Below are 15,695 nucleotides of genomic sequence, written 5' to 3' on the forward strand. Positions count from 1 at the left end.
TGGATTTGCATTTACCTAGTGACAAATAGTCGCTAGGGGTCGGGCACGACTGAGCGACTTCACTTTCACTTTTCACTTTCACACATTGGAGAAGGAAATGGCAACCCACTCCAGTGTTCTTGCCTGGAGAATCCCAGGGACGGGGGAGCCTGGTGGGCCTCCGTCTATGGGGTCACACAGAGTCGGGCACGACTGAAGTGACTTAGCAGCAGCAGCAGCAGTGACAAATAGAAGGCAACGGCAACCCACTCCACTACTCTTGCCTGGAGAATCCCATGGACAGAGGAGCCTGGTAGGCTGCAGTCTATGGGGTCGCTATGAGTCAGACATGACTGAGCGAATTCACTTTCACTTTTCACTTTCACACATTGGAGAAGGAGATGGCAACCCACTCCAGTGTTCTTGCCTGGAGAATCCCAGGGACGGGGGAGCCTGGTGGGCTGCCGTCTATGGGGTCACATAGAGTCGGACACGACTGAAATGACTTAGCAGCAGTAGCAGCAGCAGTGACAAATAGGAAAAGGCAACGGCAACCCACTCCAGTACTATTGCCTGGAAAATCCCATGGACGGAGGAGCCTGATAGGCTGCAGTCCATGGGGTCGCTAAGAGTCGGACATGACTCAGTGACTTTACTTTCACTTTTCACTTTCATGCATTGGAGAAGGAAATGGCAACCCACCCCAGTGTTCTTGCCTGGAGAATCCCAGGGACGGGGGAGCCTGGTGGGCTGCCGTCTATGGGGTCGCACAGAGTCGGACACGACTGAAGCGACATAGCAGCAGCAGCAGTGACAAATAATGTTGAGAATCTTTTCATATGCATACTGGCCATTTGTAGATTTTCTCTGGAGAAATGGCCATTCAAATCATCTATGCATTTTTAAGTTGGTTTATATGTCTGTATTAGTTTGCTAGGGCTGCCATAACAAAATACCATGAACTGGCTGACTTCAATAACAGAAATTTATTTTCTCACAGTTCTGGAGATTGAAGGTCCAAGATCAAGGCACTGGCAGAGGCGGTTTCTCCCAAGCCCTCTCCCCTTGGCTTGCAATGGCTGCCTTTTTCCTGTCTTACCACATGGGCTTCTCTGTACACATGCATCCCCGGTGTCTCTTAAGAGGACACTGGTCACACTGGATTAAGGCCCACTCTTATGACCTCATTCAACCTTAATTACCTCCTTAAAGGCCCACCTCTAAATACAGTCACATTGGGAGTTAGGGCTTTACCATGTGAATTTCAGAGGATACAGTTCAGTCCAAAACAATTTTTACTGTTGAGTCTGGCTTATTCTAAAAAGAACATTCAGCATTTTTCACCATCTAGTGAAAAAAAGAGAGCAAGAGAGAACATTGGACCCTACTGTTTAACCTGGAGCTGCCCTGGGTCACACATGGGGCTTTAGCTCTAAGCTGAAAGGACTCGAAGAAAACGGAGAAAAGACAGTTGGGCTTCTTGTCCTTGTATTCATATCAGTATCTCTACCATTCATTCATAACCTCTGATTAATAGAAATAGAATACTCCCCCTCAATACTCCAAATATAAAACAGTCCATTAATTTTCTTTTCTTTCTTTCTTGGTTTTAATCTAGAGACATCCAGAGCCCCCTCTCTTGCCTTTTACACAGTTTTACTGTGTTCCTCTGTGGAACAAAATTTAGAACCATTGAAAAAAATGAAGCTGGCATGTACTGAAGTTCAGGATTATATTCATCAATATGAACAATAACTGCAAGGACTGAAACATAGCATATATATCTCTCAATGCATGACTTTATAATGATACAAAAATAGAACAGTTACTAGTCACCTTTGGAGGATATTGGACAACCAACCTATTGTTTTGAAAAGTGCTAAATAAAGGGGGAGAACAAAGCCTCCAATACATAAACTGCCTGTACTACATAAATCATTTCTATGGTATAAAATAATTGATGAGAAGTTTCTCTTTAAAGACGTTTTCTAGCACCAAAATTCTAACAATTATCACCATTTTGTGGCCTCTAATGAAACAATAAATCTAGGCAATGATAATCAATGTCTGCTGACATTACAAAGAGATAGCCAGAAATATTTAACTTTCGGTCTAAGTATACAAAACCACCCGTAATATATTCTTACCAGAAAACTGATGTTAAAGCTGAAGCTCCAATAGCTTGGCCACCTGATGCAAACAGCTGACTCACTGGAAAAGACCCAAATGCTGGGAAAGATTGAAGGCAGGAGGAAAAAGGGACTACAGTGGACGAGATGGTTGGATGGCATCACCGACTCAATGGACATGAGCTGGAGCATGCTCTGGGGGAGATGGTGAAGGACAGGGAAGCCTGGTGTGCTGTAGTCCATGGGGTCGTTGGACATGACTGAGTGACTGAACATCAACAAATCACTTTATAAGAAATGCAGGTCAAGAGGAACATTAATGATGTTAGGTGGGATGCAAGAGATAGAACACAAAAAGCAGAAAACTCTAAAGGACAGGCAACTCAGTTAAAAAATAAATAAATTGCAAAAAAAAAAATGAAAGGGAACCTATAGATTATAAAAGACTAAGACATATCAACAATGAAATGAATGGACTTTCTTTTGGATTCTAATTTAATCAAACGATACTATCACTCAATGTGACACAACTGACAAAAGTCTATGTTGTAACCACTTTTGAAATTTAATTTGTCATTTTAAACCTTCCCAAAAAGGATACTGTTAGGTCTAAGTGACAACACTTGTTAGTTCTAATAAACACTATTGAACAAGATACCAAATCTATAGGAATTCTTTGAGAAAAGAATAGGTGGAAATACTTTTAAACCTCTATTTTTAAAGAGGTCAGCATTACTCTGACTCAAGAACTAAAAAAAAATATAAGAAAACTACAGACCAAAAAAAACAACAAAAAGAAAACTACAGACCAATATTTTTCATGAACACAGTCATAAAAATACTTATTCCAAATTGAATAAAAAAAGATCTAAAAAGGATATTCCATCATAACTAAATAGGGTTTATCTCCAAAATGCAATTGATTTGACATTTGAAAAATACATGGAATTCATCATATTCAGAGAATAAAAAATAAAAATCATATGATCTTCAGATGGATGCAGGAAATACATTTATCAAATAGCAGACTAGGGAAAGAACTGCCTCAATTTAATAAAAGATGTATATAAAAACTACAGATACCACCATACTTAACAGTGAAAGACCAAAAGATCATAAATAAGGCAAGAATGTCCATTCTCACAGCTTCTATTTAACACTGTATTAGAGGTTCTAGCCAGTACCTAAGGTGAGAAATGGAAATAAAAAGCATTCAGTTTGAAAAGAAGGAAAACTGTCTTCATTCACAACTTGATAATATACATGAACAGCGTAAAGAATCTATAAAAAACCTAATGCAACTAATAAATGAGTTATCAAGGTTGCAGGCTACAAGGTCAGTATACAAAAATAGATTATTTCTATGTAATAGTATTAAACTGGAAAATGAAATTTTAAACATAATACCTGCAGCATTAGAAAAATATGAAATACCGAGGGATAAACAACAAAAATATAGGCAAGACTCATTTACAGAAAATAAACACTACGAAGAAATTAAAGATCTAAAACAATGACAATTATGCCGTGACCATGGATTCAAAGATGTGATATGGTTAAGATGGCAGTCCTTCCCAAACCAATTTACAGACTCAATACAATTCCAACCAAAATTCCAGCAGACTTACATGTAGATGAAGACAAAGGATTCTAAAATGTATATGGAAGAAATAAGAACAGCTCAAGAATTCTTTGGAAAATAAAGAACAAAGTTGGAAAAATCATGTTGATTTTTAAGAACAGGGACATTTCCTGGTAGTCCAGTGATTAGAACTTGATACTTTTTCACTACTGAGGGCCAAGGATCAATCCTTGATTGGGGAACTATTGTACTAGAGGTTCTAGCCAGTGTAATAATGTGAGAAATGGAAATAAAAAGCATTCAGTTCGAAAAGAAGGAAAACTGTCTTCATTCACAACTTGCCAGTATATGTAGAACAGCATAAGATAACACAAGCTACAAGACACAGCCAAGAAAAAAAAAAAGTTTAATAGACATACAGATCAGTTTAAGAGAATACAGAACTCAGATCCTCAAATACATGGTGAGGGTATTTTAATTGGAAAGGGTAGTTGTCTTTTTCTAATGAATAGTACCTGAATAACTGAAAACCAAAAAAGGAACCTAGCCCTTTACCTCATACCTTTCATAAAAATTAACTTGAATTGGACCTAAATATAAAAGCTAAAACTGTAAAACTTTTACGAGAGAAGAGAAATTCTTTCTGATCTTGTAAGCACACAAAAAATACAACTGGACTTCATTAAAGTTAGAAAATTCCACTCTTCAAAAGATATCACTGAGAAAAGAAAAGAGCAGAGACTTCCATGGTGGTCCAGAGGTTAAGAATCCACCTTCCAATGTAGGACACACAGGTTCGATCCCTGTTCAGGGAACTAAGATCCCACATGTGGAGGGGCAACTAAGCCTATGCACCACAGCTACCAAGCACATGCTCTCTCTAGCCCACACGCCACAACTAGAGAAAAGCCCCAGCACTGCAACAAAGAGCATGCATGCTGCAACTAAAACTCAACGCAGTTATAAATAGATAATTTTTTTAAAAAATGAAAAACAAAAAAGGAAGCCACACCATGGGAACAAAGTATTCACAATACATATATCTCAAGATTTTTATCCAGAATATATAAAAACTTTTATTATTCAAAAATAAGATAACCCAAATAAAAAATGGACAAAATATTCTGAAAGGTATTTCCCAAAAGATATACAAATGTCACATAAGCATACAAAAGATGCTCAACATCATCAGGAAAATAGATATTAAAACCACAATGAGATACCATTACACATCCACGAAAGTCACTAAAGTGAAAGTTGCTCAGTCACATCCGACTCTTTATGACTCCATGGACTATACAGTCCATGGAATTCTTCAGGCCAGGAAATTGGAGTGGATAGCGGATCCCTTCTCCAGCGCACCTGGCTGACCCAGGAATCAAAGGGGGTCTCCTGTATTGCAGGTGGAATCTTTACCAGCTGAGCTACCAGAGAAGCCCTAAAGTCATTAAAATGAAAACCAACAGCAATACCAAGCATTGACAAGGATATGGCACAACAGAAAATTAATACATTGCTGGTCAGAATGCAAAACAGTACAAATATCTTAGAAGATTCAGTTTCCTCTAAAGCTACACATATACTTACCATAAAACACAGCAATTCAATCCCCAGGTAAACATATATTCATACACAGACTTGTGACATATGCATACAGCAACTTTATTCACAGCAGATCAAAACTTAGATGTTCATCTACAACCTAGATGTCTGTCAACAGATATGAAGAGCAAATCGTCATATATCCATACAACAGAGTAGTGCTCAGCAACAAAAAGGAATACAGTACACAACAGCATGGGTGAATCTCAACATGGATGGATTTCAAAAGTATTATGCTAAGTGAAGAAAATCAGAAAGAGCATATATTGTATGATCTATTTATTTGAAATTCTAGAAAAGTCAGATCAGTGTGTAGTCACAGAAAGCAAGTCACTAGTTGAACAGTGTTTGTGGGGTGGAAGGGAGCTGATTATAAATAAACTTTAGAGAATTTTCTGGGTGATAGAAACACTCCCCATCTTGATGGCAGTGTCAAAACTCTTCAAACTTAAACTTACCATAAGTGCATTTTATTATATGCAAAATTACACTCAAGAAAGTTGACAGGGTGGGCAGAGATACTGTTTCATATCCTCTCCTTCAAATTAAATCTAGAATCAATATTGTGGTCTAGCACAATGCTAAGTCAGTAGACCTTTTAAATATGCCAAACAAGTGTTTGCATATTGCCTTGTAATTAAACATTGCCCATTTTCAATAGAATTTCCATGATTAAAAAAAAATTTCTAAAATTAAATTTGGTTTTTGCCTCATGCTTACGTTGAAATAATCTACAGTAATCTTTGTTATGAGGGACTCATAAAGTAACACCCATTTTCCCTTCCTGACTTTTGAACCACTTGAGAGACAAAAGGTCATGCAGAGATTTAAAAGTCAGATTTATTGCTGAAAAAGTCTAGGTTAAAGGATATGATTTAGGTTTGTGACAACAATGGCCACCTAGTATCAAACCCAGAATTAGACAGACCTGCTCACCGAGGCATGGGCAGTCCTAAACAACTACAGGTTTCCTCTCGCAGGGACAGACAGTCTTCGCTGCAAAACATACATTTCCAACAAGAGACCACAACATAGGCTGTCTGCAGGCATGACACATTCCAAAAAACAAAGGCAGAAAGAGGCTTGCATGTCCAGTTCTCTATCTTAAACCCCCTTTACTGGGGAGATGGCAGGGAGGAACAAAGGGAAAGACCAGAATTCCTTGGTTAATGGATGTCCAAAGCACCGTGGAAAAAAAGCCATCCCCTTCCCCATCCTTCTGCCTTCTCAACCAACTATAGACTATCATTTCTCACCCTTTCTTCCACTCTGGCACACACAGCAAGTGAGGTTCACACCTAATACACATTAATGCACAGTTCATGGTACACTGGCTATAGGGCCATCCCCTCTTTCACTCAAGTAGGCATATTTAATTGCACGCAGGTAAAGTGACATATTTCATTTTACTTTAGTAATGAGTGAATCATTTACAAACTTGTGTATTTTTATTATTGGCTTAAAAAAAACCATTACTTTCTCAATCCTAAAATGTCATCAGTTACAAAACACAACACCAGTTTCATAATAATCTCTAAAGAAAAACACACTTAATATAACCTATTGATTTGAAGACAAGTATAGAAGTATGGTTCTTATGTCAATGTACAACTCATTTAGATACATGTATGTCATGAAATCAAAGTCCAAATCAATTTTAAAAGGCTTCTGACTCATGAAGCCTGAAATTAAAGAAATTATCAACAATTTCCTGCTGCTGAGAAAGGCAGGGAAACGAGCTTTTGACGTCATTATACAAAGCACAATTTTCAAACTGAAAAGGCTATATTGGTCAGTTATAATCATGAAAACACTTGCATTCTGAGCCAAAGCTTTTTTTATTTAAACTCTTCTTTATAGTTTTGCCATATAACATCAATTTAAAAGCTAATTTCATATTGAAGTGTACCATGAAACCCTGCACACAGGCTCCCATTAAAGTAGATCTTGGTTCAAGAGAGGAAACATGTATACCTGTGGCTGATTCATGTTGATGTATGGCAGAAATCATCACAATATGTGAAGTTATTATTATCCAATTTAAAAAATGTAGAAAAAAAATTTAAAAAAAAAGAATTACAAAAAAATAAAATAGATCCAAGTTTTGTGGTCTAAACCTTGCATGTGTTTATGTAGTATTTGTTAGCACATTTAAGATAAATACTTTATAATCTAAGAACCTGTTGTCTAGAGAATAATGATTCTCAAATTATCAGATATGGTCTGGATTATATAGTGTACTGACTAATGAGTATCTATGCCACACACATTTTTAGAAAGAATACTACAAATTATGTTCAATATAATATTAGTGTTTAGTGCTGTTTCAGAAAGTATATTAAATATCTTTAATTATATCATTATCATGAACATCAATTATTTGCCTCAGATTGAACGAATTTGCTATTACAGTTACCTGTATAGATCTATCAGTTTTCACATCCTTATAAAATAATGTATGCATTTTCCCCTTCGTACACAAAGGAGTGCTAACTAAGCATTTTTGGGAGCCTGAAGAAATGAGATCCCTTTCTCCTCCATAAATCACTATTTCATTCTCTCCTCCATCTTGCATCTAAACCATCTTATGTCTTATCTCTGTGTAAGAAAGAGACTAACCTGGCCTACTGATGCCAGGACAGAGGCAACAGTAGATTCATAAATAGAATCTAGCAGCTACATGCACTCCCATCCTGGATCTTGTTTCTTTTGGGTTGAGGTATAAACCTTATACGAAGAACAGTCCCCAACTGAAAGCCATCCGTCCTGTAGTATTAGAAGTAGTGACTTCTCACTTCCAAGTATGGAAAAATTACAAAGAAATTTTCCTCCTTTCTTAAAATCAGAAGAAAGTGAAGTTAAATAAAATCAATTCAAGAGCTTCATAGAAACAGCTAGCATTTACTGAGTACTTCATACACAAGACACCATACAAGGTGCCTTATATATTTTATTTTCACATAAGGAATAAATTAATCAAATTTTTTCAAAAGCTAACACAAAGTAATAGGCAAACCCTTAAAAGCAAAAAAAACTATTTATTCACAAACTATACAATCAACATCAGTTACTCGAAACAAGATATGAAACAGTAAGTGCACATTTCTCTACATACCCATCTACCTGCCCTTGAAGAATATGCATTATTAAACAAAATAAAATATTATTAGTATTTTTTTTTTTGGATCTTTCTAAAACAAACTTCTCTAACCAGAGCGAACTATCTGATATAACTTTAGGGGAAAGAAATAGTACTTTTCGAGGCAAAAGCTGGCTTCTCCAACTCTGAAAATAAGAAGTAAGCATTCCACTAATAAAAATGTTTTTCAGCCATCTCTGACCGTTACATGTACATGCTCCCAGTGGGCAAGATAAAATTCCTTAAAATAAAAAGTAACTTACTTCCTCTCTAACAAGGATAAAATACCAATACTAGCTTCCTGAGTTTCAGAAATAACAGTACCCAGCAGTTCTATGTAACTGTACTATAATAATTAACATTAGCAATGACAGTATTGATTTGTGGATATGATGGTGACCTTTCAATGAAATATATCCTTCAATATATCCTTTCTACTCATGGGATTAAACCGTAAATCACATTTCAGTTTCTGTGTATGTTGCGCCTAACGTTATTCACTCCTTTATTTCAATAACATATCTACTTTTCCCCCTCAATTTTTAGAAAAGTATAACTGAGTCATTTAAAATTGTGATTGTTTCTCATTTTACTGAGCAGTTCCATAAAAGTTAACTAGAAAAGGAATTCTAGACCATCAGCTAGGAAATTACAGCAAGAAATAAGTTGTTTTTAATGTTTTTAATCTTTTAAAAATAAGTAAAAGAAAATACTGCTTTTGACTGGGAAAACAGTAGTGCAATTTGTCATGATATATCTATAAGAGCCACTGATTTTTTTAAAAAATTCACATCTTTAAAATGACTCACTTGGTGCTAAGGACTACTCTATCTACCTTAATAATTTAAAAAATAAACCATGATTCTGACATTTGTCAGTATCTCACACATCTAACAAATACTGAAAGTGGCAACTATCATTGTTATAATAATTATAAAGTTAAAAGCACAAATCAAAATTAAGAGAAACTTCAGAAAATGTTCAGCGTACACATTTGCATGCATTTTCAAACTTTCAAGATCCTACATAGGACCAAATGACAACTCTGAATCAAAATGAGTATCAAAAAGATTCAAGCTTTGTGACTGACTTACTCTAATGAAACAAGAGAAAAAGAAGAGTGAATAGGAACAGCAGTATATTTCTAGCAGGGAAAGAAGCCTACTTCCTTTATTATAAAACAAAAACCAACAAGTCAATATTTTAATAACACTGGCCATCAAGTTATTCACTATTTGAGAACTTACTTTTCAAGTTATATCTTGAAAATGCATTCAGTTATATATTTGGATTAAACTTCTTAATCAAAAACCATGTACTCAGAATTTTAATCTTGAGCTGAAATCACACCTTATCAAAGCACAGTCCAAAAACTATACAATAATTCTTTCACTTAAGTTTTATATGTCTCATCTGAAAAACACAAGCGGGAGTTTTACCCTGTTTCTCCAGACGAAATGACCCCACGCCTAAAATTTAAGTGGTAATCAAAGATGGATTCAAGCGACTCTTGCTGAGCTTCATCGGGCTTTGATAAAAACAGAGCCATCCGGCGGTGAAGCACCATCTTCCTTCTCGGTCACAGTCTCTACAGTCCCAGAAGCTGACACAATAACCATCGTTTTATTTGCTGCAACTGTCTTCTGTTTTTCAGCAATAGCTGCACAAACAGCAACAATTTCATCACTTTCAAAGTCATAGTCAGGAATTGACTTGGGTGAGAAATGTGTTACTTCTGCTGGTACTTCACTCTTTTTAATCCTCTCTGCTACTTTCTGCTGCTCCTGGAGTGTTCTTGCCCAAGAAAGGTCTTCTTTCCATATCTCAGGGTTCATTGGATAGATGTGAAGGGCTACTTGAAAACTTCGAATTGCCTACAGGGAAGAAAAGGTCAGACTTCTTTGCTTAGTTTTAATAAGGAATGTATTTAATATAAGCCACAAGATGCCTCTCTCTTTTTCTCACTGTATTACAATGTAAAGATGGAAGTTAGAGCTGTGCTAGATATGATGGTTATGGTTTAAAAAAATGGTAAATGTACTGGAATGATGGTTATGGTTAAAAAAAAAAGGGTCAAAAAGTATAAAAGAAAGTAGCTGACAAAACTGTTGATAAGGACCAAAAAGTCCATTAAAATAGAGGTATTGATATTATGGCTCAAAACAAGTCAAATGCACTGTTCAGCTTCTGGAGATCGACAAACGTGTAAATCTGGGGATTTCTTGGGTCAGCTCACGATCAGAAAGGCATCAGGAATGCATATCTTTGAAGCCAAAAGTTTAGATCATAATAATGATAACATGTCTTAAGTGTCACAAGAGGGCAAAGAAGAACATTATATATAATGATAAAAGAACCAATTCACCAGAAAAATATAATAATTATAGATAAATACATAACGTCAGAACATTGACATGTATAAAGTAAACACTGACAGAACTAAACGGAGAAACATACAGCAATAAAGTATTAGTAGGAGACTTCACGGAGAAGGCAATGGCAAGCCACTCCAGTACTCTTGCCTAGAAAATCCCATGGACAGAGGAGCCTGGTAGGCAGCAGTCCATGGGGTCACTAAGAGTCAGGCACGACTGAGTGACTTCACTTTTCACTTTCACACATTGGAGAAGGAAATGGCAACTCACTCCAGTGTTCTTGCCTGGAGAATCCCAGGGATGGGTGAGCCTAGTGGGCTGCCATCTATGGGGTCGCACAGAGTCAGACATGACTGAAGCGACTTAGCAGCAGCAGGAGACTTCAATGTTCTACTTTCAATAGTGGATAGAACATTTCAACATAAGATCAACAAGCAAACAGAAGACCTGAACAACACTATAGACCAAAAGGACCTAAGAGACAAATATAGAAAGATTCATCCAACAGCAGCAGAATACACATTATTCTCAAGAACACACAGAACGTTTTCCAGGACAGACCACATCTCAGGTCACAAAACAAGTCTTAAATTTAAGAAGACAAGCCAAATATCTTTTCTGAACTACAACAGAATAAAGCTAGAAATCAATAGAACTGGAAAAACTCACAAATACATGGAAGTTAAGCAGCACACTCTTAAACTACCGGTGAGTCAAAGAACTCAAAAGAGAAATTACAATGTATCTTGAAATGAAAATGAAACTATAAAATCCTTACGCTATAGGATGGTATATTTACAAAAGCAAAACTAAGTATAAGTTCATAGTGATAAATGCTATGTTTAAAACAGAAAAGATCTCAAGCAAAAACCTAACTTTACACCTCAAAGAATTAGAAAATGAAAAACAAAGTAAACCTGTGACCATTTTCTAACATACACACTCAGCTTCACATAAAAATCTAAATATTACTCATAGATATATATCCAACTATTGACTTTTAACTTACTGCCTGTTTAATTTACCTACGTGTTTTCTTAGGTTTTTATCCATATGGATATATTAAGAACTGTTAGATGTTAAAAATTTTAGCTTCTTTTCTGTATATTTTTTACAGTATTCCCTTCATTATGACAATGAATAAAAGTATTTTTTCTATTCCAGTGTTTCAAAATAATAGCTTAAGTTTACCTAAAAATCAAAAATTTAGATTTTTTCCAAATAGAGTCCTAAAATCATACTAAATGGGGGGAGGGAATCACTTTTGATTCCTCCAATAATTTCACAATATACATATAAAGAAATTTACCAAGGGGAAAAAAGTAACAGTTGGACCACTGGTACTCTTATTTTGAAAACTTAAAATACTGAATAATTTTACTTTCATTGGCTGATTCAAAATAGCTCTGTTGTTTCATCTACACTTTATTTTCTTTCTTTATAGGACAGTCTTTGCTATATGTCTTAGAGATTTTCTCCATTACCATAAACACTTGTAAGTAAAACAGATAATGATTTGTAAGATTTTATTAACAGAGAAATGGGTAAAAAGTATTATAAGCTAGACTTTTATTTGTTTTGCTATTAACCTGTTAGAAAACTAAATTCCTTGAATTTCTTTTTCCAATTGTGATATGATTTAAGTCTTCAGACAAAAGAGAGAAAAGATGACTATGTCAAATGGCAAGGAAAAAAGACAATCTCTGGTTAAACTTGTTTCCATCACTATGAATCTTCCTTCGGACTATCGTTTTGAAATTATTTCAATCAATTATTTTCTCATCAAAATTCTATATTATTTTTGAGAATTTGATAAATACCCTATTTGGTAATTAGAAGTAATCATATATTTACAAAAGTATCAGAAAAATCTAAGTTATCCACAACTTACTAAAACCATTACCAGTGATTTTAAACTCAAGATTTAGAAGCAATTTCTTTGGGATTTTTTTGTTTTGTTTTCAACTATAAAAGTCTAATAAAAGTATGAAAAATTTTAATTTACTTGATGACACAGAGGAAATCTGGCACCACTATATTAGATTTGCAAACACCTGTTAAGAAATTAGTTATTAGGTATATATAGTTCAGTCAAAACAAAAATGAAAAGAAGACACTGCTTACAGCCAACTCTGACCTACTGAGCCTTTGCTACATACAAGGTATAGTCCAGATAAGGTGAGAAATTCATTAAGTACCAGTTTATAGTAAACTTTACACAATGAATACTTCAATTTCATAAGCTTCTACCCTTTTCCATTTCTCTGCTCACCAAGCTTAGCAACTTTTCAGTCTAAGCATTTATTACCATTACTCTTCTGAATTCTACTTTCTTCCTTCTTCAACACAATCTGTTAGTGGTTTTGTCTCCATAGTGCTACTGATAGCACTTTATAATGGGGGTAAACTGAATGATGAAATGAACTAATCTAAGTTATTTTATATTTAAATAGGGTTTACCAAATGCCAACATTTATTAATTTTTTTTAATTCCCATGATGCCAAATACCGGAACAATATTCTGATCCTGATATATTGTAAATGATGTTTGTAATGGAAAAAAGATGTTCAGTAATAAGTGAGCAGTGTTAATAGGTTAATACCTTTAAAAGGTTATTTGCTATTTACCTTTTGTGTAGATCTGATAAATGACTATTTACCTTTTGGTTCAACTGATCAAAAACATGTCAAAATAAAATGTCATCACTGTAATAATCTGACTTCCTTACCAAGACTATCTCTCCTAATCCAAGTTGAGCACGCCCCAAAGTCTGCCAAGATTCCCATGAATGTGGATTTCTCTGGACAGCCATTTCTGCAGCATGAACTGCTGGGAACATTTCATGAAGAGACATTAGGACCTATGGCCAAAAAAGAAGAAATCCATCAGTAACATTCATAAATTAGCAAACTAAAAACTAGCCAAAAAAACATGGACAATCATATACAAACAACTCTCCATTTTTAAAAATATATTTTTAGTCTGGAAAATATAACATCTTAGTGGTTTTAACCCCCTCCTCTGCTACTCAGGGTTAAAAGTTACATTCTTTCTATTCCTGAAATAATTATGAAAAATATATTCTCTTTGCAACTATTGAACCCTACTGCATGCATACATGCTAAGCTGCTTCAGTTGTGTCCAACTCTTTGCAACCCTATGGACTATAGTCCACCAGGCTTATTTTGTCCATGAAATTCTCCAGGCAAGAATACTGGAAAGGGTTGCCACTTCCTCCTCCAGGGGTTTTTCCCAACCCAGGGATCAAACCCATGTCTCTTATGTTTCCTGCATTGGCAGGCATGTTCTTTAACAATAGTGCCACCTGGAAAGCCCCAACTAAACCAGATAGCCATATTCTGGCCATGATGGCTCACAGCTATTTGAACTCCAACTCCCCTTCTATTTACTCAACTTACAATGTGTTTTTTAGGGAACCCCGGGTCCTTCTGTCAAACTAGGTAAATTTAAATTTTGGTTCAACCACCCATCTTGTCCCACGTGAACATCTTCCTGCTATAAAGATCATTTAAACACGCCACCAGCCCGCCCACAATTAGGTTATCCAAATCATACACACCAGAAAAATCAAGGCGTTCCAGAACCCTCTACTTCAACTTATGGGGAAGTGCTGGCTTTTATCTATAAAATTTTGACCATTTGCATTTCACAAGATTTACGACACTACCATTATCAGGTTCCAAATAAAACGACTCATTTCATACAGTTTGTCACAAATCCAACCTTTAATATATACATATTTAAGATTAAAAATTAAAGGCTTATCCAAATGAAGGTCCTCATAGCATTTCATTCAGGGAGAATAATTTATTTAGATTTTTCCTGGATAAATTAAAATCAGATCTGAAAAAGGATGTGCCCTATGTTTTGGATCATCATCTGAAAGATATGCTAGGTGGGCAGATCAGGCTGAATTGCAACTATTCCATGCCAGAAGTATGTTAGTGCTCTGTCTGAGATTTTAAAAGTCTCTTGAATAATCTAATAGAAGTACTCAGAGGTTTTCTTTATGAACTTTCCCACAAAACATTAAAAATGTATTTATAAGTACAAATGTTATTTTTACACTATTAATAAACTGAGTCTATTCTGACCTTTTGCTATGGACCAAGCTGTTCTAAGAGAAATAACTTCATCCAGAATCCAATTCATCCTCATTCTGAAGAGACTGAGTTACTGTCAAGCCCACTACAATTAATTTCCAAGGAAAGCTAACACATTTCATCTATTTAAGAGATCACCAGTAACTTTTTAAAAGATACCCATCACTCATATCTGAAGCATAGTTAGGTTGAAATAAAAATTAGTTTCAATATTAAGGTAAACAAATTTCTAATTTGATGCATGAGGAAAAGAGCCATAAATAAGGTAACATATGTTTTTCTCAAATAAACAAATTGTATTTAACAAAAGAAAATGGGAGGAAATATTCTTTTGGTTCTTCACTGCTCACATCACAAACAGTGCAATTTCACAATGAAAGGGAAATTCTTCATAACCGTTACCTGTGATTTCATCTCATACAGGGTAGCGTCATTTGGGGTTAATTGTAGTGCTTCATCCCACTTCTGAATCGCCTCTCGGTATCTATAGTTGTTAAAGTTATATTAGTATTATATTTCCAGTAAGACTTTGAGAATACAAGACCAAATTTAAAAGTCAGAAAATAAGAAATAACTGTTTAACAAGAAATATCTCTATTCAAGAACTGATAATGATGATGTTACAAAAGCAGAAAAATTTAAGAGATGAAGGGAAAGGACAGCAAATGACAAAATATTTTTTAAAAAAAGGACAACGAAAGCAAAATATCAATTAAAAAAGACTGGAAATTTTCCATGAAAATTTATTTTCTGGGCTAAGAAAG

The 15,695-nt window shown here is 35.2% G+C and overlaps 1 protein-coding gene across 2 annotated transcripts in view; it reads right to left on the reverse strand.

The window, feature by feature from the left end:
• Window positions 1-4,154: 4,154 nt before the first annotated feature.
• TTC33 (tetratricopeptide repeat domain 33) overlaps window positions 4,155-15,695 on the reverse strand; it is a 38,923-nt gene continuing 27,382 nt past the window's right edge. The window contains exons 3-5 of one of the 2 annotated variants that reach the window (XM_055422125.2): window positions 15,334-15,415; window positions 13,536-13,667; window positions 4,155-10,305 (exon numbers count right to left, since the gene is read on the reverse strand). In XM_055422125.2, the coding sequence (XP_055278100.1) occupies window positions 9,952-10,305; window positions 13,536-13,667; window positions 15,334-15,415 (568 nt within the window). In that variant the 3' untranslated portion in view covers window positions 4,155-9,951. The remainder of the gene's footprint in view (window positions 10,306-13,535; window positions 13,668-15,333; window positions 15,416-15,695) is intronic. The other variant, XM_055422124.2, reaches the window with a different exon arrangement.

The sequence above is a fragment of the Moschus berezovskii genome, chromosome 18, assembly GCF_049115385.1.
Source record: "Moschus berezovskii isolate FMDL1 chromosome 18, NW_MosBer_1.0, whole genome shotgun sequence".
Classification (NCBI taxonomy): domain Eukaryota; kingdom Metazoa; phylum Chordata; class Mammalia; order Artiodactyla; family Moschidae; genus Moschus; species Moschus berezovskii.